This window comes from Polypterus senegalus, chromosome 3 (assembly GCF_016835505.1).
Source record: "Polypterus senegalus isolate Bchr_013 chromosome 3, ASM1683550v1, whole genome shotgun sequence".
Lineage (NCBI taxonomy): Eukaryota > Metazoa > Chordata > Cladistia > Polypteriformes > Polypteridae > Polypterus > Polypterus senegalus.
This window is the reverse complement of record NC_053156.1, coordinates 289,258,711-289,282,419: the sequence shown is the minus strand read 5'-3', so window position 1 is coordinate 289,282,419 and position 23,709 is coordinate 289,258,711. Positions and strand designations below refer to the sequence as shown.

General features: G+C 37.8%; 1 protein-coding gene across 1 annotated transcript in view; it reads left to right on the top strand.

The window, feature by feature from the left end:
* Window positions 1-23,261, top strand: part of nras (NRAS proto-oncogene, GTPase) — a 60,386-nt gene extending 37,125 nt beyond the window's left edge. Inside the window, exons 3-6 of the mRNA XM_039749394.1 lie at window positions 2,213-2,391; window positions 4,233-4,392; window positions 11,830-11,953; window positions 19,914-23,261. Of these exons, the coding sequence (XP_039605328.1) occupies window positions 2,213-2,391; window positions 4,233-4,392; window positions 11,830-11,949 (459 nt within the window). The 3' untranslated portion in view covers window positions 11,950-11,953; window positions 19,914-23,261. The remainder of the gene's footprint in view (window positions 1-2,212; window positions 2,392-4,232; window positions 4,393-11,829; window positions 11,954-19,913) is intronic.
* The last annotated feature ends 448 nt before the right edge of the window (window positions 23,262-23,709 follow it).

The window sequence follows — 23,709 nt, the reverse complement described above, 5'->3', positions numbered from 1 at the left end:
TTGGGATCATCCTGAGCTTGCAGCACACTGCAACTGAAACTGTGTCTCCTGAGATTATGCTGTTCTTCTGAACTCTGTACATTCAGCTCATCAAAATACATTTAGCAGTTTCTGAAATACTGAGACTGATTGTTTCAGCCTATAGAAGGAATAATGTGATCACCTGAGCATTTGTCTCGGGAAGTTTATTTTTGTGGATGCTTTCACCATTTTCTACCCATAGGTGCTATAAGTGTGTGCAAAGAAAAGTTGACTTGAAAGAGTTTCAGCAATGAATGGTCACGCACAGGCTATGAAGTCATTAACTGCAAACTGGTTAAGGGTTTACATATTCACATAACCGGGTTACTTACAAAGAAGTCTGTGTGTTAAACTGGTTTCTCGGAGACCAATATCCCGTGTGTGTGTGTTTTTTTTTCTCTCTCTCTCGCCTAACCAGAATAAGTGTATACATGGCATTTTTGAAAAAAGACTTTTGTGAATAACAGGGTTATTAAGGCACATTTAAACACACTTATTGCGTTTACATTTCAAATTCCTACCAACCTTCTGTTGCACCAGTTTGGTTCTAAGCTTTTCTGATAAAAGGAATCATCTGTCCAAGAATGGTGTTTTTTTTATATGCTACTTACCCCATTTTAATTTCATGGTGAAATTACATATTAAAGATTCAAACATAACAGAACCCTGCAGTGACCAGTACTGTTCAACGGCAACAACGTGAAAAACATCCATGGCGAAGGAAAAAAAAAAAATCTCACTTGTATTGCATAATCCACATGTCCATTACCCATTTGCATGGTCAAAACTTGCAAAATATTTCCATTTTTTGTTGAAATCTAATTAAAAGTTACTTTCTGAATGTCAACAGGAATGTCTTAATTCCCACAATTTTGTGTTTGAATTGAAGATCTACTTCTCACCCCCAAGAATCCAGTCTTCAATTCAAATGTGCAGTATTTTGGGAATTATCCATCCATCCATCCATTTTCCAACCCGCTGAATCCGAACACTGGGTCACGGGGGGTCTGCTGGAGCCAATCACAGCCAACACAGGGCACAAGGCAGGAACCAATCCTGGGCAGGGAGCCAACCCACCGCAGATTTTGGGAATTAGTTTTTTTTTTTTTTTATATAAAGCGTAAACCAAACAGTGCACGTTATCAAAAACACACTATTCTCTCCATGCAGCATGGTGGAGGCAGTAAATGAATGCAGTAAAATACAGAGAAATCTTGGAGAAAACCCTGATACTGTTTCCTAGAAACCTGCACTTTGGTAGTGGATTTCCTTTCCTTCAAGATGACCACTTCCTTCATAAATCCAAAGTTGCACAGGAATGGCTTAACAAACAAGGTTAATTTCCAGGATTGTCAGAGTCCAGATTTCAGTCCAGTTGAAAATGTATGGCTGGACCTGTAAAGGCTGTTCTCTAATGATTCCCATGCAACTTTACAGACCACCTTTGACAAGAAAAATGGGGAAAAATTGCAGTGTCCAAATGTGCAGAGCTTGGAGAGAGAGACTTTTATACACACACACTCAAGGCTATCATGGCTGCCAAAGGTGAACCTACATAATAAATAATACTATTAAGGGTTGAATATTTAAAACAAAAAATAACTTGTCACTTAATATTTGTAATTTACTTTGTAGAGCTCTGTTTTCACTTTGACATTAGTCTTTTTCTGTTGATCAAAGTCAAAAAAGCCAAATGAAGTTAAATTGTGTAATAAATGTGAATATTTTTCATAGGCACTGTATATGGAGAATTGAAGACTATGATCAATCTTTTACAGTTTTTTTTTGTTTCCCCCTTCCGAGTACAATAATAAGGTATTCTATTTGAGAAATTCATCTGAAGGAAGAAATAAGCTCACATAAAAACCAGTAGTTAAAGTTGTCCTCTGGGAATTTGCTTGAGATATACTGCATTAAAAACATCACCATGGATGGCAAAAATAAAAAAAGGGGGTGGTTTACGTGATGCATAAAACAGACGGCTATGGAAAAAAATGTCATACATACTGTCAGCTGCCAGCTTATGTTACAAAATATTGCAGGGGCACTTTGTCTTTTTATTTACCTGTAAGATATCTAATCTATTTCAGTATTGTCATGTTTGACATACTTTGAGCATTTTTTAAAACAATTTTTTTTTATGAAACTGCCTTCTTTAATCACTTTCATTGTGGAATTCTTTATTCTCCAGGACTCTTACAGGAAGCAAGTAGTAATTGATGGAGAGACCTGTTTATTGGATATTCTTGACACTGCAGGACAAGAGGAGTACAGTGCAATGAGGGATCAATACATGCGAACAGGAGAGGGCTTCCTCTGTGTGTTTGCAATCAATAACAGTAAATCTTTTGCAGATATTCATCTATACAGGTAAGCAAATAATTGTCCAATGTCTGCTAACAGCTTACCATTTAATGTTAATTTTGTGTGTTAAGTTTAACCTCCTTCTTAATATTCAGTGGCTGCTTCATAACCTTTAAGATTAATTTTGTGCATAGTTAATAGTCACGTCAAAATTGTAACAGCAAGACAATGCATGAAAAAAATCCTGACTTGTGGTAATTTTGAATAGTCAGCTCAAGTAGAAAATGGTAATTATGAAATGACAGTCAGAATTGTTGTAAATGGTTTGTTTTGTTTTATGCATATATTCTATTGTGTCCTATTACTTTGGCATTTAGGCCTTGTTCACACGGGCGTTAAAATCGAGCGTTTTTTTTGCGTTCGTAGCGTCCGGTGAGCGCGGATCAAGAGCCGAGTGTTTTCTACGTAGGAGTCAATGAGAGTGTTCACACGGGCTTTGGTGACGTGCGTTTGTCCGGCAGCGCGTTTATACGGCATCAAAAAAACGTTGCATGCAGCTTTTTCTTGCCGTTCAAAACCCAACGAACGCAAGGAAACCGCTTCTAGTTCGTTTTCTGCGCGTTTATTTTACGCTTCGGAGGACCAGATATATATAAGTTTACATGTTGTATATGAAAAGATATTAATATTTTTGTTTTCTTATACAACATATATATTTTCATATTGCTTATTTTATTTTATTGTCTCGTGTAATTTGTAAACCATGAACCTATTAATTTACGTTCTAATATAATATTTGACAACGATTATGTAAGGGGGGCAATCCATGGCGGGGAGGGGAAGGCATTTCAGTGCATAACACCGGTGTAAGCGCACACTCGACTACTGTTTCCTTACCTCAAAGTGACAAGTAGTCTCTCTTCGGGGCTAACACCAAGTCGCATATTGGTTGATCGGCGTGCAATGTGGCATTGCACCAGCTGCAGCAGACAATCAAAAGTGGAAACCGACATCCGACAGTAGTTAAACTTGCGCGGAAATTTTCGCATTTCTTCAAAAGCACAAAAAAGCTTCCTTTAACCCAGTGTTTCTCAAATAGTGGGCGCCCGTGGCTCGTCAAGGAGGTCGCGTTTGACCTCGGGAACATGCTTTTTTATTTTTCTTTTAAATTTTTTTTGAATTTAGAATGCACTTTAAATCTTTTCTGTTACATTTAATAAAGCTATTCTTTGTTGTAAATTGGTCCATATTTCTTTCTTTTTATTCTCTTATACGTTAATAAGGATACAGTGTTATGCAGAGGTGTACTTATAACAATTTTATAGACCAATGATACTATTTATGCGAGATGTTTTCTTCTTCCTAGGGGGGGCATGACAGAAAATAATTGAGAAGCACTGCTTTAACCCGACGTTGTGCAGTCAGAGGATGAACCCAGTAGCGGCGGCGATTTTTCTCTCACTACGTCGCCAGTATTACGAGTATTTTTAAAACAAGAAGATTAATATCTAACATAGCAAAATGGTCCATATTGAAAGGAGGCACCTCGAATAAAACGACAAGGGCTTTCATATCCAGTTCCCGACACTGCCTCCACAGGTTAACACACAAACTACAATTTGGGCTGCAGGCTGGCGTTAGACAGAGACAAACGAACGCCGGTGTAGAAGTCAATCGATCGCCACCACAAAATGCAACATAAACGTCTAGGACGTTCAGAGCAAGTTCGTTTATCCAAAAACTTAACGCCCGTGTGAACAAGGCCTAAATCTTTTCTTCTAAACATTTTTTTGTGTATTGTGTATCAAATAAAACTTTTTAGCCTCCTTTATATTTTGAAGAAGAAATGATATTTTTTCAAGTGTCAAATTGTTAGGTATATAACAATCTGTTTCATTTCCACACAGAGAACAGATCAAGAGAGTGAAGGACTCTGATGATGTTCCCATGGTTCTTGTGGGCAACAAGTGTGATTTGCCAACGAGGACAGTTGATACCAAACAAGCACAGGAGTTGGCACGAAGCTATGGCATTGAGTTTGTTGAGACTTCTGCAAAGACCCGGCAGGTATGGTCCCTACAACTTCAACTAATCACTTTGCTGTGAAAAACTTAGAACAGAGGTCTCTAACCTTTTTTTCCCCTGAGAGCTACTTTTACAAAATGTAAATTGCTGAGAGCTTCTCCTGTTTTCTAACGTTTATTCTCATAGCTTATTTCAACCCAAACAAACTGAATAAGCTTGTTTTGCCTGAACATTTACAAAATGTTGGTGTCCACAACTCACATTTTGCATTAAAACATCACAAAAAATATTTAGTTCACCTGAAAGTACATTTTGTATGTCTGTATGCATTTTCTAGTGTATCTTGCACTATTGAATTAAAACATGAATGCTGTCAAAACAATGCAATTACAAAGGCACAGATATGACATATTCATTTGTCATTTTGTCACATGTCACTGTTACACTTCACATGTCCAGTTGCATGTGCGATGTGTTTTTTAGTTAGTTAGATAGCTGGCACTGCATGGAGTCAACAAGAGAGGCAGGTGTCTGGTGGAATGGAGCCCCTGAGGTTCACTCTTATGGAGTCATTTCAATGTTCATCTGTCAGTCTTGTTCTGAACTTTGATTTCATGACATTCATGTCAGACTCACAGAGGTATGGAGACCCAAACAAAGCAAACATTTTCAGAATTGCTTGATGAAGATTCTTATAGTTATCAGGCTGTACTAACTCCAGAAATGCTGTTGAGACTTTAACTGCATATTATTTTGAAGGTTTACTAATATATAATATATAAAATCCAATGTCTGTATGTCTGTACGCTTTTCACGAGGGAACTACTTAATGGCTTTAGATCAAGTTTTCTTTCTATAATTTTCTTGAACATTCCAATTAATTTTGCGACTTCTCTCATTTCATTATGCATCATAGTTCACTTGCGGTACCGATTTATTTGTGCGAATCCGAGTCGCGGGGAGGGGTCTTCCTCACTCACGCACCAGCCTCGGGGTGTGTTCCTTAACACTGTTTAGCTAGTGAACGAGATAACAATTGAATTCAACTTTTTTTGATATTTAAAATAAAGTGTTACTTGGGTCTTGATTAGTTTGAGTCCGGATATTCTATTAAGTGTATGCCACATTAAAAAGAGAGATTGCAATTCAGATTGTGGATCGTGATTTTTGTGTTAAAAGGATCATGATATGATTTTTTGGAAAGATCTCCCACCCCTAATTTGACTAATCAAGTTTTCAAATTTATGGAGAATTCATTAACCCTTTGGCGAGCAACTTGGAAAGGGGCTGCAAGTAACGTGTTGGAGACACCTGACTTAGAATATCAGGAAGTGGACAAACTCTCCATGGGTCAGAATGTTTCCTTGTAAGGACTGGAGATTGGATATAAACAACATTAATGGATTCAAACTCCTGTTATTCTTGAGCTCTGATTCTAATCATGTTTCAAGTTTTTTTTAATCCATCTGAAGGTTTAAAAAGACCATTTATCCTAAACATTTATTCAGTTGCTTTAGCAGTCTGCAGCAAATTAAGTCACACAGCTGTTCTAAGAGGACATTTAAAGACCGATTTTAATTGCAAGCAGTCTTAACTTTTTTTTTTCTTTTTTTCATTGGATAGTTATGCTTGTAAATGAACTGTTAGCATTAAAAGTATTACTTTGTATTGACAAGCACTGAGAAATATGGGAAATACATTTTAAATATTTGCATAGATTAACATTGCCTGTCTACTTTTTTCTTTTGCTTTTCTAGGTATTTGTGATTATCTTCAGTTTAAAGTGACTTTCGCTATTTGTGTCTTTTTTAAGGCTCTGTGACATTACACAGCTTTTCCAATTATATTTTTTTTTCCTCTGCCTCATACTGGAAAAATCTAATCTTGGAGAGTCTGAGGTAGTCGTGGCGCGCACATATCATGTAGTCTGACTTACCTAACCATATAGCCAACCAGTCTGAGACTTGGCTTGACAAAATCAAACCTCCTTGATATTGTCTTAAGTCATAGGGGAAATGTGTATGGAAAAGTTGGGAACCAATGGGTGCCAAGTCAGAATCGTACAATTCATATAATGTATCTTGATGAATGAGGAGCCACGGATATTTTGGACCTTGAAAACGGAAGAAGAGCTTTCTTGTCCGATGTTTCATGTTTTACCTATTGCATCAGGATGAAAAGAAAAAAACCAAAAAACAAAAACAACTTGGAGCTGCGATTGCACCTGAGCTTGCCATAACTGTAAAACATTTTAACAGCACTGACCCTCCCATGTAGCGTGTTGTTGGCTGTCAGAAAACAGAACAAGCTTGCAATCTTTTTAGAAATGTGAAACTGTACAGGAAAGTCACCATTATGTTATATAATTTGTCATGCCCTGCATTTTCTGGTCATATTGTCAGACATACTCTGGAATCAAGATCAGCAAGTGAAGTTGTCAAGTATTATATCCCCTCTAACTATACTCAGCAAAAAAAGAAACGTCCCTTTTTCAGGACTGTGTATTTTAACAGTAATGTTTTAAAAATCCAAATAACTTTACAGATCTTCATTGTAAAGGGTTTAAACAATGTTTTCCATGCATGTTCAATTAACCATAATCAATTAATTAACATGCACCTGTGGAATGGTCGTTAAGACCTTAACAGCTTACAGAAAGTAGGCATTTAAGGTCACAGTTCTAAAAACGCAGGACACTAAAGAGACTTGTCTACCGACTGTGAAAAACACCCAAAGAAAGATGCCCAGGGTCCCTGCTCATCTGCGTGAACGTGCATTAGGCATGCTGCAGGGAGGCATGAGGACTGCTGATATGGCTAGGGCAATAAATTGCCATGAGATGCCTAAGAAAGCGCTACAGGGAGACAGGAAGGACAGCTGATCATCCTCGCAGTGGAAGAGCCCGGATCTCAATCCCATTGAGCACGTCTGGGACCTGTTGGATCGCAGGGTGAGGGCTAGGGCCATTCCCCCCAGAAATGTCCAGGAACTTGCAGGTGCCTTGGTGGAAGAGTGGGGTAACATCTCACAGCAAGAACTGACAAATCTGGTCCAGTCCATCAGGAGGAGATGCACTGCAGTACTTCAAGCAGCTGGTGGCCACACCAGATACTGACTGGTACTTTTGAATTTGAGCCTCCCTTCATTCAGAGACACATTGTGAAACATTTTTAGTTTGTCTTATGGTGTTGACTCTTTTAGTGTTCATACAAATATTTACACATTACGTTTACTGAAAGTAAAAACAGTTGAAAGTCAGAGGACATTTCTTTTTTCATCATGAGAGCTTGTTAGCCAAAATATATGACCATGCCTCAAACATAAAAATATAGTCTTGTGAATTAACCTTTTTCTTTATTGAAATGTATTATTGTGCACCTTAAAAGAGGGAAACTCAGGCCTCCAGGCGAAAACCAGTTTGGTAAGAAGCTACTTTGCATACTTGACAAAAAGTTGGTTAGCAACGCAAACCTCTTGGCAGTATAGCCTCTGATGTACCCATCTCCTAATGTATTTTAATTCTTTCCAGCTATAGTCAGTTCCCAATGCAATTTACCAGCACCAGAGTCGAGTACATTCGTTGAGTGCCGCAACTGGCTCAAGTTGGTTTCCAGTTCAATTTGGAAGCACACCTGAGCCGAATATATTCAGCGCCATACATTCAGGCGATGTACAGTCATGGAACTCCGCAACCGGCTATAGTCGCTTCCCAGGGCAATTTGCCAGAACTCCGGGACTGATCAGTCAGTGCCGTATATTCTTTGAGTAGCCAGCTTATGACCACTGCCAGCCCCGGCAGAACTGCAGCATCATTGACCCAGGGATTCAGCCACTGCACTAGACTAGCCTGCAATGATCAGTGTTGCAGTAATTGTGATGTTCTTTGTATGAAAAAAAAAAAAAAGTGTTCCATTAAAATTTCAGCAAAAAAGTATTTGACGTCCAAAGGTGCATTAACCTCCAAGTATGTGGCGGTTTAAGGGTTATTAACAGTAAATCACACAATACTTGTCCTTGTAATGAACATCTCAACTACTGTACTGGTTTAAACTGCCATTTTCTAGGTTTACCCAGTTTATTCCCCAAGTCTTGTTTCTCCCCTGTCTGCAGTACTGGCCATCTTTTTGATTACTTTTGGGGGAGATCTACACCTATACTTATCCCTATCATACTGTACTATATTTCATATCATTATTTTTGCCGTGGGTGGTAATGGAAGGAAAGAATATCCGTGCTTGAATTGGGAATGGAAAAAAAGGGCGGAGAACTAGTACATTTAGCAAAAGTGCTATTACCATATGTTTATTATTACTACTATACAGTCACATAAGATTTGTTCTGACTTAAATGTATCATGCAACAAATGCTTGAATATCCATGTTAAGCATAGTATATTACATCCATCCATTATCCAACCCGCTATATCCTAACTACAGGGTCACGGGGGGTCTGCTGGAGCCAATCCCAGCCAACACAGGGCGCAAGGCAGGAAACAAACCCCGGGCAGGGCGCCAGCCCACTGCAGTAGTATATTACAGTAACATAAAATTTAATAAAAGCAAAGTATGAAGCAATCATTTCTAACCCATGTGATCCATTTTCTGATCATCTAGTGCGGAACACTGTTGTCATGACAGGCACTATGAATGGATTGATAATATTTTGCACATTTAAAAAAAAACAAAAAACAAAACGTACCTTTACATAATACAAACGGCTTTCAAAAAACTGTTTTAATTGAATTTGAAATGAACGTGTGCACTTGAATGAAAAATACAGCACATGTTGTTTTTGAAATTAAAGCCAGTTCTCAATTTGGAGCATTAACTTCAGATGACATTATAGCAATGACTGAAACAAAAGCCATTTTTATAGTTCATCTATAAGTGCTGCCTTGAAAAATAGTAACAATTTATGCTGCTAAATACAATTCATTTACTTTTGTCTTTGATTAAGTGACCTGATTCTTTGTAACATAGAGATGTGTACAAAAGTGCTAGAAGTCCCATCGTCATATAGCTAAAAACCTTTAGATGTGAATATTTACATATACTTTGTTTCAATGGTTTGGTGCACACAGCTTTGCACCATACCTTGTAAGTTGGTGAATTTGAAAATTCCAAAGTTCAACATATTCAATAACTTATGATGTGTTCTGTGGCAGATGTTTGTCCCATTTGTAAAGTGTAACCGTTTTACAGTGCTGACAAATAAAAACATAACCCTGTGTAGCATTTCCATCTGAGGGCATACTGCGAATAGGAAATGTCCGCTGCTTACGAAGGTCAATGCAGTCTGACCATCTTTAACAGTTTGCAAGAGAATATGCAGCCTAACTGAAAGATCAAACTGTATCTCCACCATGATAGTATTTATCATAGTCTGAAAAGACACACCTTGAGCAGCAGTGTTGTCATCCTCTCTGAGGAAGGTTTGATTATGTTAAAATGGGTTATAACAGATAAGCCTTGAGTAACGGAAGATTTAAAGAATCTGGATGAACCAGACCAGGCATTTCTGCATGGGGCAATAGCCAGAAGTATAGGAAATAAACTACAAAAATGTTAAACAAGAAACTGGGTGAGCAAAGTTGAAGCTTAAGAACAGAGTGTAGCTGATCATCACCCAGCTCAGATATTCATTGATTTTGAGCTCCCAGAGCTCAGGAAGTTTAAGACTGGACCTTTCTTTAATCAAAGGCATGCTGAGAACATTCTCCAACTAACGAAAATCAGAAAAAGCTTCGGGTCGCAGAGATGAGGTGGACTTGTGCTTCATTCTAGAGCACAGCTCCTCTGTCTGATATTCCACTATGTAATTCAGATTTCTATTCATGTGCAGTAGGTCCTCAAACTCTTAAGTTTACTGACATGATTTCCAAAACCTGCTTAATTGGCTTACTCCAATAATGTGAGACGTGTTGCCTTAATGTCTCTTATGATAAAATGCTTTCATAAGCATTTAGTTAATTAACGTGTTTGCTTACAGGATTTACTGTGGATGTTGTACTTATATTCCTGCATGTGCAGCCTGAGTGGTATTGATTTCTGTTTGGGATTTTTTTTTCCCTTCTCTCTCTCATCTACTCACATATTCTGGTTGAGAGGGACTGAGTACATATGTCCATATGGAGCTGCTATGATGAGTTATCTTCTACACAGTCTCCTCAGAGCAAATGTTTAAATCCTTTTTTTAACTTGTACTTTATACAAATGATTAACATTGTAACCTTTCCACTGTGATTCTTTCATTATTATCCGTTTGAAAGATTTTTATTTTGGCTTTAAAAATATCCTGTTGGAACACTTAAGTTGTCAATAAATTGTGCAGGAATTTGTGCATGTAGCTTTTGAAATCTACAGAATGATGACGACTTTCAGGGGGACTGAATACTTTTGCAAGCATCTATTATAAACATTAAGTATCCATGCTGTTTTTTCTCAATTTGAATTTTCAACAAATGTCCTATTTCATGCTGATTTTTGATACTTAAATTTAAAGCCTAATCGAACAACTTGCAAAGAGTTACTGACATAGTAACTATTATAACCAGTTATGTTAGTAATACATTTTTTAAATGCCACTTCCTAAAAACATTTGCATATTGCAGAAGTGGAAACCGTACTCTGGCCATTAGTGTTGACTTGACAGATATGCACGTTTGGGCTTCAGCTATGAGTGTCATCTTCTTGTTTTATTACATGCCCACTATACAAAATGGATGGAAGGCATAGGCTGGAATGCAGTAATTGCATTATGAATGTAGTATTCCATATTACCATGAGACACAGTCACATTAACCATTAAACCAACATTTGGTTCAAAAATAGAAATGTAATTTTGGTTTTCAGTTGTAATAAAAAGACAAAAAATGATTTGAAGCATAAATACTTAAAGTTTTTCCAGTCTTTAAAACATTGAAAATAATGTTGACTCAACTGACTCTTATGTGATACAGGCAACTAGCTTCTGTTTTTTGTCTGCCAGTCCAAGGTCCTGCTCAGAGTATGTATGTCTTTGTATGGCTGGTTGCAGAAGCCTTTTTCATTTTATTCATACAACCGCTGCCATGTATGAGTAAACACATGAGAATTTGACCTCAGGTTTTGTCTTTAATGACTGCATCACTGATTGATTGATTTATTTATTTATTTCATTTTCAATCCATCCAACTACAATATCATCTGCTAAGAGCACTATAGTCACATTTATTGTAATGTTAAAGACTAGGGAGGATAAAGTAGATTTAAATATCTTTGATTGTTACAAATCACTGATTATAATGATTAGTCATTGACTTCCAGGAGAAAGATAAAGGTGTTGAGAGCATCTGTAAGAAAGAAATAGTGCTTCGGAAAGCAGGATGTTTGTAACCAATGCATGGAAGAGAGACCAAGATAATTACAAACACCTGAAATGTTTTAGATATCCTGTTCATTTTGCTAACATTCGTTTTGCTCTGTTTTACTGGTAATACAGGGAGTGGAAGATGCCTTTTACACTTTGGTGCGGGAGATCCGGCATTACCGAATGAAGAAGCTGAACAGCAGTGAAGAGAGGAATCAGGGATGCCTGGGTGTTTCCTGCACAGTTATGTGATAAAGTGAGTCTTTCCAATAAAAATAATGTATTCAATGTAGATTTAAAAAAAATACAGGTAATGGCTAAAAAGAAGGAATCGCCAACAGAAGTCCATTAATAGGGCACTTGACCATGAAAAGTCAGAAAAGCTTCAGTGTAGCATAGCATAGTCATTGTGCTTCTGTAACCTTGCAGGCTGTAGCACCATTTATATTTTCAGAAAGTCATGCAAAGAATATTTTGTTAATGACAGTCTAAGGCATTTCAGGGTTTAATATAAATGCTTGGTGGTTGTTAGATTTTTTGATTTGGAAGGGAATTGCACTTGGGCAAAGTCTGCCAAGTTTACTTTAGTTCCTTAACTGCACTGGTTTTGTTGAATTTGATTTTGAATTTCTAAAGTAAGATGGTAAGTATTGAACATAAGGCCAATAACAGTCAAATCAGGAAGGAGTAGAATAGAAGGAAAAGTTATTGTCCACAAGTGTTCCATAATTGTTCTTGATTGTTTTGTGATCCTTCTTGAGTCCTCTGCTTCTATTAAATTGACTTGCTTTTTCCATCTTTTAGTGTATTTAATGTACATGAATATTGCTGGACTTTAACAGAGCACATTCTCATTTACTCACACTCCTCTGTTACAAAAGACTGCTTGCACTTACACTGGTGAGAATATAAGTAAAACACACTGCTTTGCTTCAGTGTGCTTGAAGTTAATTTACAATGCCGTTCAGGTTGGCTGTGAAATGGAAACTTGAGCCGTCTCCTCGGTACTCCTGTCTCTTGTAGGTACAAAACATAAGATCCAACTAATGAGTGCATAAGCAAGTGGGAAGCTCCTATTTGTTTTGTAATGTATACAATATTGTCTACACAACCCAGTTGCTGGTAACATTTGAACAGCAACACAGTGGTCAGTCCTTGGCTGGTTCCTTGGCCCATCACTAATTAGAAGTGGAATGCTCTTGGTGAAACTGCTTGCTCTGGCCTTAGGGAGACATTTGAATTTTGATTTGCTTCTTACTAATTTACTCAAGCAGCTTGAATGAATATTAGGGGCAGTGAGTGCAGTGCCTATAAAAAGCATTCAGCCTCTTGTGAAAAATTCCATTATGTTATTATACTACATTTAATCACAGTGGATTTAAGTTGACTGATCAACAGAAAAAGATTCTTTAATTACCAGCGTGGAAACAGATCTCTCCAAAATTATCTAATTTAATTACAAACATAAAAACAAAATTTATCGCATGTATTCAGCTGGTAGATGACAGCCTTGCATCTGTGTGCTCAGTTCATTGTCGAACAGCTTTGCACACCTCAATGCTATAATTTCTCCCTATTCTTTGCAAAACTGCTCAAGCTCTGTCAGATTGTGTGGGTATTATGAGTGAACAGCCTTTTTCAAGTCGAGCCACAAATTTTGACATGGGTTGAGACTGGACTCTGAATTATCCAATTCAGCACATTAACATTGTTATTTCCAAGCCATTGCTGTGTTGCTCTGTGGTTGGGGATTTTTGTTTTGCTGGAAATCTAATACTCCCAAGGTCAGGTTTCTTGCTATCTACATCAGGTTTTTCTCCAGGACCTCTCTGTATTTTGCTGCAGTGTCTTCCAGGACATGATGCAGAGAAGCATCCCCAGAGCCTGAGGTTGCCACAGCCATACTTCATAATAGGTATTATGTATATACTATATGAGAAAGAGCATGGTTTCACTTGTGCCAAATACAGAGTTTTAGTCTAATGGCCAAAACACTCAGTTTCGTCCAGCTGGCTTCAGAGTCTTTGATAGGTATTCTGGCAAACTCTACCCAAAATGTCCTATGCCTTTATTTTTCTTTGCCACGCTCCCATTAAACTTTGACTGGTGAAGCACCTGGGCAGCAGTTGTTGACTGTACAGTCTTGGCCACTGCAGCTTATAATTCCTTCACAGTTTCCAGAGGGCTTTAGGTGGCCTCCATAACTCGTTGCCTTCTTCTACAATCACTGTGTTTCTAAGGACGGCCTGCTCTAGACAGTTATAGAGTTGTGCCACACTCTTTCCATTTCTTAATGATTGATTTGTAGGGCCCACGATTTACCGCGGCAAGAAATCGTAAATTCCGCGGCATGTTTTTTTAAATTTCGCAGCGTATTGCGGCAAATGCAGTACCAGAACTCCATAAGACTAATTCGTAACCCAAGAAAAATAAGCAATTTTTCTTATTCTTAATGCTTAATAATAATCGATCATAATTCGTAATACTAATCAGATAGGTATATCAAAGCGTTCACATCCGCACATTTTAATCCACAGGTTTGCTTTAGGCAAAGGATTTTGAAACATATGTAGGCATAATATTATTCTCAACAAACTATCGAATAATGTTTCTAAATTTATTGTTTATTGTTGAAGAAAACGGCACTGTAAGCTCGTAGGTTTTCTTGTGACAGATATCGCAGTGGTGACAACACCGATCCATATTTTGAGAACAAACGTTCCACATCAACAGAAGAGATCAGCAACGCAATGTAAACTTTAGCAAGAGCTGCTAAGCGAGGCAGTCTGTCCTCTAAGGCACACCAAAAAGCAGTGATATCCGCTGGAATTACTTCACGAGATGCTATGTCCAGATAAGCTTGCCATTCATCTGCTGCAGCCATCATTGTTGGCACTGATTGCGCATGATCAACAGAATTCTTTGAGAAGAGTGGTAGCTGTCGTGGATCAAATATACTCACTGATCTGAATAGGTCTATTGCTGGCTGTTTGGTTCGCACAAAATATTCTTCAAGTTTAGCAGCAGCATTGTGCTTTACATCTTCACAGCTGCTGGTTGCAGTTGGAAATCCGGACGATTTCAGGCAAGACAGTAAGTCAGACACTTTGTTGTAGACGTCGACAGCTATGAATGACTGTGCCCTAGAAGAAGTCTGAGTGTTCATAATTGGCTGGCAGTGAACAGATACAAATTCAAGTTCAGCTCTCAGCTCGTTCAGTTTATCAGTACTTTGCAGCAAAGCCGACAGCTTCTTTAACTGGACTGTAGCTGAACTGTATCCGAGTTTAGTAGCAACGAACGAGATATAATAGTCTAGATACTCAGCATGATACAGCACAGCCTCGAACCAAGAGTTCCATCTTGTGATGACTGGAGTTGGCAGCATGACTGCCTTTTCAACTTTCATTTGTCGCAGATGGTGAAGGTATTTAGCACGACGCCCTGATGCTTTGGAGAATATGGCCTTGACAGAAGCAGCCAGCATATCGCAAAGTCGTAGTGCTTCACGAAACTCTTCTCCAACTGATAACAGGATGTGGGCCCAACATGTGACATGATTGGCATTTGGCAGTATTCCACGCAGACTGTCACGAAAACATTTTTTCATATAAGCTGGATTATCTTTAAGAAACACTACAACATCATTAAAGTGCATGTTAACCTCAGAGTACGGAAAATTAGCTGCGCAATGCTTACATTGTTCACTTTGGTTAAAAAAAATCTGTGTTCACTAACATTGCTGTGCATTCATCTGGTTTAAAAGCATTGAGCGGTTGAATAAGCACATTCGCAGCATAACGTCCAACAACATCCGTTGTTTCATCGGCAATAATGACTACTTTCTGTCTGGCTAGCTTCACTATTATATATTAGCCTGTTGTTGGTTGAAAATTCTTGTAACGTATAGTTCCCTAAGTGTATTAGCCTGCGATATTCCACCACCGCCCTTCAGGTTCTTTTGCATAAAACTACGCATGGTAGGGTTGTCAACTTTCTCCAGCAGTATATTGGCTGCCATAAATGCTTCAACCAGTTCCATCACTAATGTATCTTTTGCAGCAGTTGATCGTTCAATGCATCTGGTAATAGTACTTTGTCGTTTGCTGCTTGTGGGATTATTCGTGGCCTCATGTTGTCGTTTACTTGCACACTCTGTGTGCTTTTTTGTCCTCAGATGATCAGTGATAGTCTGCCGTCTAACATGATCGACCTCACAGTAAACCACCTTCGTGTCCAAATTCTTTAAGTCGCTGTTCCGGTCCAATATTCAGTGCAGTTTTATTGCGTTGCTGCTTGTTGTTCTTGGCCATACTCAATACTAAATTTAAATAAGCCTAATTGATTGTAAAGTACATGATAGGTCAAACTGTTACCACAGCCAATAAAACGATTTAAAAATTGCTACAGGTACCACCAATGCTATAAATTGACTTAAAAAATGAATGTTTACTCCTCCAACGGAAGGGCTAAAAACGTAATGAGATGATGCAATAGGCTAAAGAAAGAACTTAAAGAAGTAATCAAAACTAATCCTACTAATATCAATATGCCTCAAATGGTGAGATTTCATTCAGATTTGGTATTTTCTGCGTCAGTTAGGTTAATTCCGCGGCGTGGTGTTTTACCGCTGCAAAACTCTAAATTCCGCTGTGTGCCGTTAAATTCCACGGGCCACGGTAAATTGTGGGCCCTGTTGATTTGAGTAGACTCCAAAGGATAGTCAGCAGCTTGAATGTTTTCTTGCCTCTGTTCCCTGACTTGCAGTTTCCAATCACACAGTTGCTTGGGGTGTTCTTTTGTCTTTGGTGTGCAGGTTAGGTTACAATGCTGACTCGCCACAAGTTGGTCTTTACACATACGGGTTCATTTAGACTGCAATCGATTAATATCCCAGACAGGTGATCTCCATTGAAGTAATCATCTGGTGACTTCTAAAACCAGTTGGATGCAACAGTGAAGATTTAGGTATGGCATGTTAAAGGGGGTAAGCTGTAAATAACTGTTTTGGAAATGTTGCTTACTGATTAATCCAAAAGTAAAACTGAGCACTTCACTTTTGCACTGCACACAAAAAAGATGTTTGATACGTAGGGTGAATATTTATGCAATCACTAAGTTCGTGTCAAATTCAAACTTAATGAGGGCCGTACTGAAAGTTGTGAAAAAAAAAAAAGTAGGAGCCGGACAATTAATACAATTCTTTATTTTTAATGTAGAAATATAACTTGACTAGTAACTGTGTTAAATAAAATAATATAGTTTTCATTTAGAAAAAAATGATTAAAAAGAAAATAGTATTTATAGAATGCTGAACAGTACTTTAGTACAAAGTGATGACTGCACAATTAAACAATTCACATACAACAAAATAAAATAACCACATAGCAACATTATAAGTATGGTCTTTGTTACTGGCATTGGTTATCAAAGCAAAATATTTTTTATCAGAGTCTGTTTTGTGTGAAAATAACTTTGCAATTAACAAAAACATGGATTACTGTACTAGACCACTACCTTATTTGTTATTATCAGAAAAATAGTTAATGCAAAAAATAATTAAAAAAATCATCTCAGATTATATGACTTTCTTTGGAAACTTAAATGTACACAATAATATGATAATATATTAAATATAATAATATATAATTATCTATATAATAAGCATTTTTAAGCATCTGACTTTTTCATTCCACTCTTACCAGATACTCTGCACCTTTTCTTAGAAATGATCTTGTCTATTCTAGGTTTAATGTCCTGTGCCATGGCCACTTTCAATACCGAGGCTAGATGCAGGTCTGTGAGGTGGGATCTGTGGGATGTCTTGTTCAGTTTCATAATGGAGAACATTTGTTTGCACGTGTAGGTGCTTCCAAACATAGACATGATACGGGCAGCGTGAAGGTGAAGCTGTTGCATTGACTATGGGAGCAGAGGTACAAATTCAGCATTCTCAGCTGACTGGTACTGGGTCTTCAGAGCACTGTTACATTGCAATTCAATGAGTTCTACCTACAAGGGCTCAAGTGCAACATCAACATCAATTACAAACGGATTTGCGAATAGATCAAGGTTAAATTTCTGTGATTCAAAATCTGCAAATCTCCTGTTGAATTCAGTTTTGAGTGTGTTCAATTTGTCAGTATAAACTTCTGACAGCAGTGGAATTGTAATTGTGTCCCCGACTGACTGGCAAGTAGGAAAGTCCCATAAGTTGCCTTGGTACATTTGGCCCTCCCATAGACACACAGTATCTTTTGAAAAGTCTCATATTTAATTAATCAGCTGCTTTCAACCCTGGTGTTTTACATTCAGAACATTGAGGTGCTCTGTTACATCACACATAGATGCCAAGTCGCTCAGCCACTTTTCATCCATTCTAGCTCGGGGATGAGCTTTTGTTTGCTCTCTGTTAAACGAGCAATCTCAATGTGGGTGTCATAATCTTCGCAATACACTTTTGCACAATTTAACCAGCGTACCGCCTATGGTAAGGCACATCCTCGTGCAGAGTTTTCCTCCTGTAAAAGTGCCCTGAGTTGCCAGTGATTGAAGCCTTATGAACGAATAAAGTTTACTGTTTTGGCTACAACTATCATGACATGTCCCATGCCCAACGCCTATCCACAGTGGGCTTCCTGATGAATGATGGTAGGCCGTCAGATTTCCCCCTGTCTGCTCTGCCTTGCGCCAAACCGACCAATCGAAGAACCTCCCAGCTGTCAAGCTAACAAGTTTATTCCATTGCAGTCCATTTTCATTGATGCACCGCTCCACTTGCCTGAAAATGTCCTGTCCAGTAGTTGTCCCGTGAATGGCCTTCCAAAAGTTCCTCTGTGACATCAAACCTGAGCATCCACCCCCCAGATGAATGTGAAAAGCTGGGCAATGTCTGTCCTGTTTTTACTCTCATCTACAGCCAACGAATATACGACAAATTCCATGGCTTTAGATTTTAGCTGGACTCGGAGGCTAGTTCATCCACCTGACTAGCCACAGTGTTTCGAGAGAGGCTGATATTTGTAAATAACTGCTTCGTGTTGGGGCATACAACATCAAATACCTTTTTAGTGCAATTTTGATTGAACTCTCCCTCTGTGAATGGCTTATATCCACTTGCTATTTCCTCCGCTATTATAAAACTTGCCTTCACGGCTCCCTCACTCTGACTGTTAATGCGAGTAAACATGTTGTTGATGCCTGTGTTTTAATTCTCAGACTTTTTGCAGCCGCTGCTCCTGGTCCATTTTTAGCAAAATGCCTCCAAAGGTTATACTCTTTGAAAACTGCCATTGATTCTTGACATGCGAGACACATTGGCTTCTGATTGAATTCACAGAATGAATGTTCTGTTTACCATCTTTTTTGAAATTGTCTCTATTCATTGTCCTTTTCTTTTTCTGGCCATTGTTAAGGCTAGCTAAGTTTGGAAAGTTGGGCTGCATTCATTTGTTTGTATGATAGGCTAATTATCTGAAAAAGCATAAGTGGAACGCTAAAGCGCCTCATACGTTTAAATGCTGCACTGTCACAAACTTAATTTTAGACACCAAAGCCAACATGCGGGCCACATTAAGTTGACCATCAGAATTTATTGGTATGCTTGATTAAAAGTTGTGAGGGCACTGTATCTGCCCCGTGGGCCTTGATATTGACACATGTGACTTGGTTTGTGTTTTATATTTGTAATTAATTTAGACCCCTTTCTAAAATTGTTTTTTGACTTTCACATTAAAGAGTCTTTTTCTGTTGATCATTGCCAAAAGTGCCAATTTAAATCCACTGTGGTTAAATATTGTATAACAAAATATGAAATTTTCCAAGGGAGTGAATACAGTTTATATGCACCGTATATGCTTTAGTATTTTGCTTTCATTTCCTTGAGGCTGAAGCTCATATCAAATCCTTTCCATTTACTCTTTTAAAGTCTTTAAATCCAATGCTGACTAGAAATTGTCATTTTTATACCTACACGTGAGATTCATGCTATTCATATTTCTTCATTATATTAAGAACTTCTTTTCCATGAAAGCACCTCTTTTGCAAACTTTGGGTTCCCAATTTATTGAAGTGTTAACATCTTTAAGGACACTATCTATTCTTGCAGTAGCAAATTTTCAAGAAGATTGACTGAAATTGTTTTTCTACCCTTTCTATTATTTTAGCCTATTTCGTCTATTGCTTTCACTACTAATGCAAGTTTTTTTTTTCTTCAGGTTTTTGGCTCTGCCTCACCATGTATTCCGGATGAAATGCTGTGAAATGGAAGAGGTGTGACAGCGTTTATTTTTGATGTGCTGAAAGAGGACATGACTTTTGTTTGCTTTTTTTTTTTTTTTTTAACATTTTTAAGAATATTTTAAGAACATTCAAATAAAAATCTGAGTGGGTTGGGAAGGTATGATTAAATAGACTTTAACCGTGGCCTCTGCCCTGTGGATGGGAAGACACAGGCTGTACTGAACTGGAGGAACTATTCTGTGGGGGCTTTAGTCGTCCCTCGTCCCTACTGTAACCAAGTGCTGGATGGATTTTATTTAGTTATTTAAACAACAAGTGTTGAATTTTTTAGTTATAAACACTTCTGCAGCAAGTTTTAAACAGTTAACTCTTACAATCACGTGAGGTCTCCACGTATGGTTTTTGAGACAGCATTTCCAAAGCTAGGGTTACTAGTTCATCGTTTGTATTTTCTGGTGCAGAATTTGGCATGAATGGAGTGTTCCTAATCGGTGAATGTTTAATTTTGTTCATGTTTTTGTAAGAGGCTGTACAGTGCCAGTATGAGGTGAATTCTAAGCCTAACTACACAGCCTTGTCTTTTTTTTTTCTACTGTAATTCTTATCAGCTAGTTAATGAGTGAGGTTTTTGGCCTTTTCTGTCATCTTTAACTGCATTTGGTTAGAACAAGACTGCAATAGTCTATCCAGTGCTTCACTTCATGTTTTTGTTCTTCCCGTTTTTCACATACCTCCAAGGAAAGTGTGCAATGAATTCTGTCCACAAAGCGAAACATATAACCCGACAGTCACTCCGACTGATGGTAGCTCATGTTTTAGGGTGCCTTCTGTACCCGTGCCTCAAGTTTTGAAAATGAACTGTGTGTAGTTTGTTCGAAATACCTGAATTCCTTGGTAAAAAATTTGCTTTGTTAACAACAGTAGACCTTTGAAGTTAAACACTGCACATGAAGGCCATTTTGAAAGCAACTTTCTCCCTCATGTAACGTTGCCTAGGTTCTAGTTGTGGCTGATTTGCCAACATAAGTGACTCAAATTATTGTCAGTGAATGAAAGATTTTTTTTTACTTGTTATATCCTATTACCATTTTTTCTCTTTCAATGAAAATTAAATCCTATTCCTTTAATTTATTCTGTCTTCCTTTCTATTCATCAGTCTTATAGTGCCTTTCCTATCCATATATCTACGTGTTTTATGGTGCCTTTCTTTCTGTCTACTTACCTACTTATCTATCTTCGTGCCTTTCCAGTTTGTCTGTCTGTCTGTCTATCACTCAATCACCTTTCTGAGTCTGTCTGTGTATAGTTTCTTTATGAAAGCAGGCGACATTCCTCATGAATGCAGCTATAGTTTTGAAATGACATAAATAAACCAAACTGACATTGGATCAGAGTACATCTTGGCAGTAACAGGATATGTTTAGGGAATTTCAGCTGAAATACAGCTCTCTGCACTTTTGTATGCTTGCCTTCAGAGCTACATATCCCACCAGGGTTTCTGTAGTGACTAAAAACTTGGAGCCTGCCAGCATTTAATGGTCATATTTCTCAGTAGTGATGGAAGTGTATAAAGAGTGAGGTGATTTGGATTGGTGGCAGGTAAGCTACAGGTGAACTGTAAATAAGCTGTGTTTTGGAGTTGTTGCTCACTGAATAATCCAAAAATAAAGCTAAACACTTCAAAGGGAAGGTTGGTATTCGGAAACGGGATTGAAGATGAATAAGCACATGTCTTTAGGCTTAATTTACTAGTAGTTAATTTGCAATAAGCCCTCCACGTTTTACAAACCCCTCATCTTTTTTTTTTAAGGAACATTTACGGGAGATTTTCTTGATGCAGTTAGCATTCAGACAAAGATTGCAGTACATGTAATATAGTTTTTGCCATAGTGCATTGTAGATCGGTTGATTATAATATAATGAGTGTGTTGATTTTTCTTCCTTGTCCCCGGACAAATCACTAGTGCTCTGTAATCAGTGCTTGATCCTTTGGAGGCTAAATGGTGAGCAGACACCTTTTAATTGTGTCGAAGTGAAGCTGAATGAGTTCAGGTTGAAAGATGAGGCTTCTGGCTTTTGCACTGCACACAAAAAAAGATGTTTGACACGTAGGCCGCTAGACTCTCTTTCTTTTAATGTGGTTCATACCTAGGCCAGTCAGGTTCCTTCTGGTTTATGAAGTGTTAATTATTGTCCGTCAAGTTTCTTCTATTTTCTACTTCTCTGATTTGCACAGTTGCTGATAAGATGGCCCTCATGATAAGCTTTGTTCAGTTTATTATTAATAAACCAATATATATATATATATTTTATTTTTTTTGTGGGGTGGTGGTGTGCCTGTACATTTATGGGCTCTGCTGAGCTCCATTGTGAGTCCCTTTTTGATCAGTATATTTCATCTGTTCCTACACTTTGAATCAAGGTGTAGCTCAGGAAGAGCTCATGAACATTTCATTGTTGGTTGCTTTGTTGGAGTGAGCACTGCATTTAAGTACATAGTTTTAATTTTATAAAAAATAAATATGCAAGTGAACTGTATTTTCAAATCAGGTAACGACAATATTGGGTGGACAGAGGCGACTCAAAGTCCAAATGCAGCTAAATTGCACAAAACAGGAGAGGGGTGTGTTAAGGCTACAGTAACAATCACGTATAGTGTTAAAATCAAGGAGACATAATAAACAAGTGCCAGTGGCCTTTGTCCTCTTTGGGAACAGGGTAGAATAACAACTGTATTTATTGGGCAGTTAATTGTGGGTTATTACATCACTAATAGCTCCAAAAAGTGCCTTTTTAGGTGATTGTAATGTTAACATCTTTTCGAATGTTATAGGGCAAAATACACTGATATCTTGGATTCCCTAACAAATCACTTAAGTAATGTGTAGTTTTATTGAGTCCAGTGAAAGCTTGCTTCTGGAAGAATTTTTTTAGAATTTACCCAGATGTTCTAGTATACTGGAAATACAAGACAGCTCATGTAGTAATTTCCCATGAAGAAATACAAAACAAATGGCTAATAGCACAGTTATAATTCTAAAGGTTTTTCTTTGTTGTTAAAATACCAATGTTAAAAGTGATTAATTACGACTAAGATTAAGCTCGGAGGGTTATAGAATCTGCCTTGAGAACCATTGACTTTGGGCTGCAAACCAAATTACTTTGAGCTGCATACCATAAAAATTGCTAAATTCTTAGTTGCTTTGCTTTGTATTCTGTGTTTTGAAAATAGAATATTAAATACCTGATCTAGTTTGTTAATAAATGCAGCTCCCTAAAATAATTGTATTGAATTTTTTTGAATAAATTTTTTATACAAGTATTGAGTTGTGTTGGTTATTTAGGGCTTGGTGAGCAAAAGCCCTGCTGTCCTTTGTAGAAATATGGATTAGGTATTGGAATATCTCATAATTGATCTCCATGTTAGACTGGCCTACTGTCTTGTTGGACTGGGATGGGAATATTGGGACTTTCTGCTTCTGTCCATCCTCTGATTTTCTGGATTGGAATGGGGAGGGGAAGAGAAAAGCCTTCTAGTTATGCACATTGTGTGACAGACTCTCCTAGGTGAGCTGAGCTATTCGAATAAGACAGAAGTTATTGAGCAGGCAACACTGGAAGACTATCTCAGAATAACCTGGTCAAGTATAGCTGCCAACTATTTGATTTAACGTTGATTCAACAGGGGTGGGAGTGTTCTCACATTGAAGGGAGATATTATGCATAAATGTAATATCCATCCATCCATCCATTTTGAATCCAAATACAGGG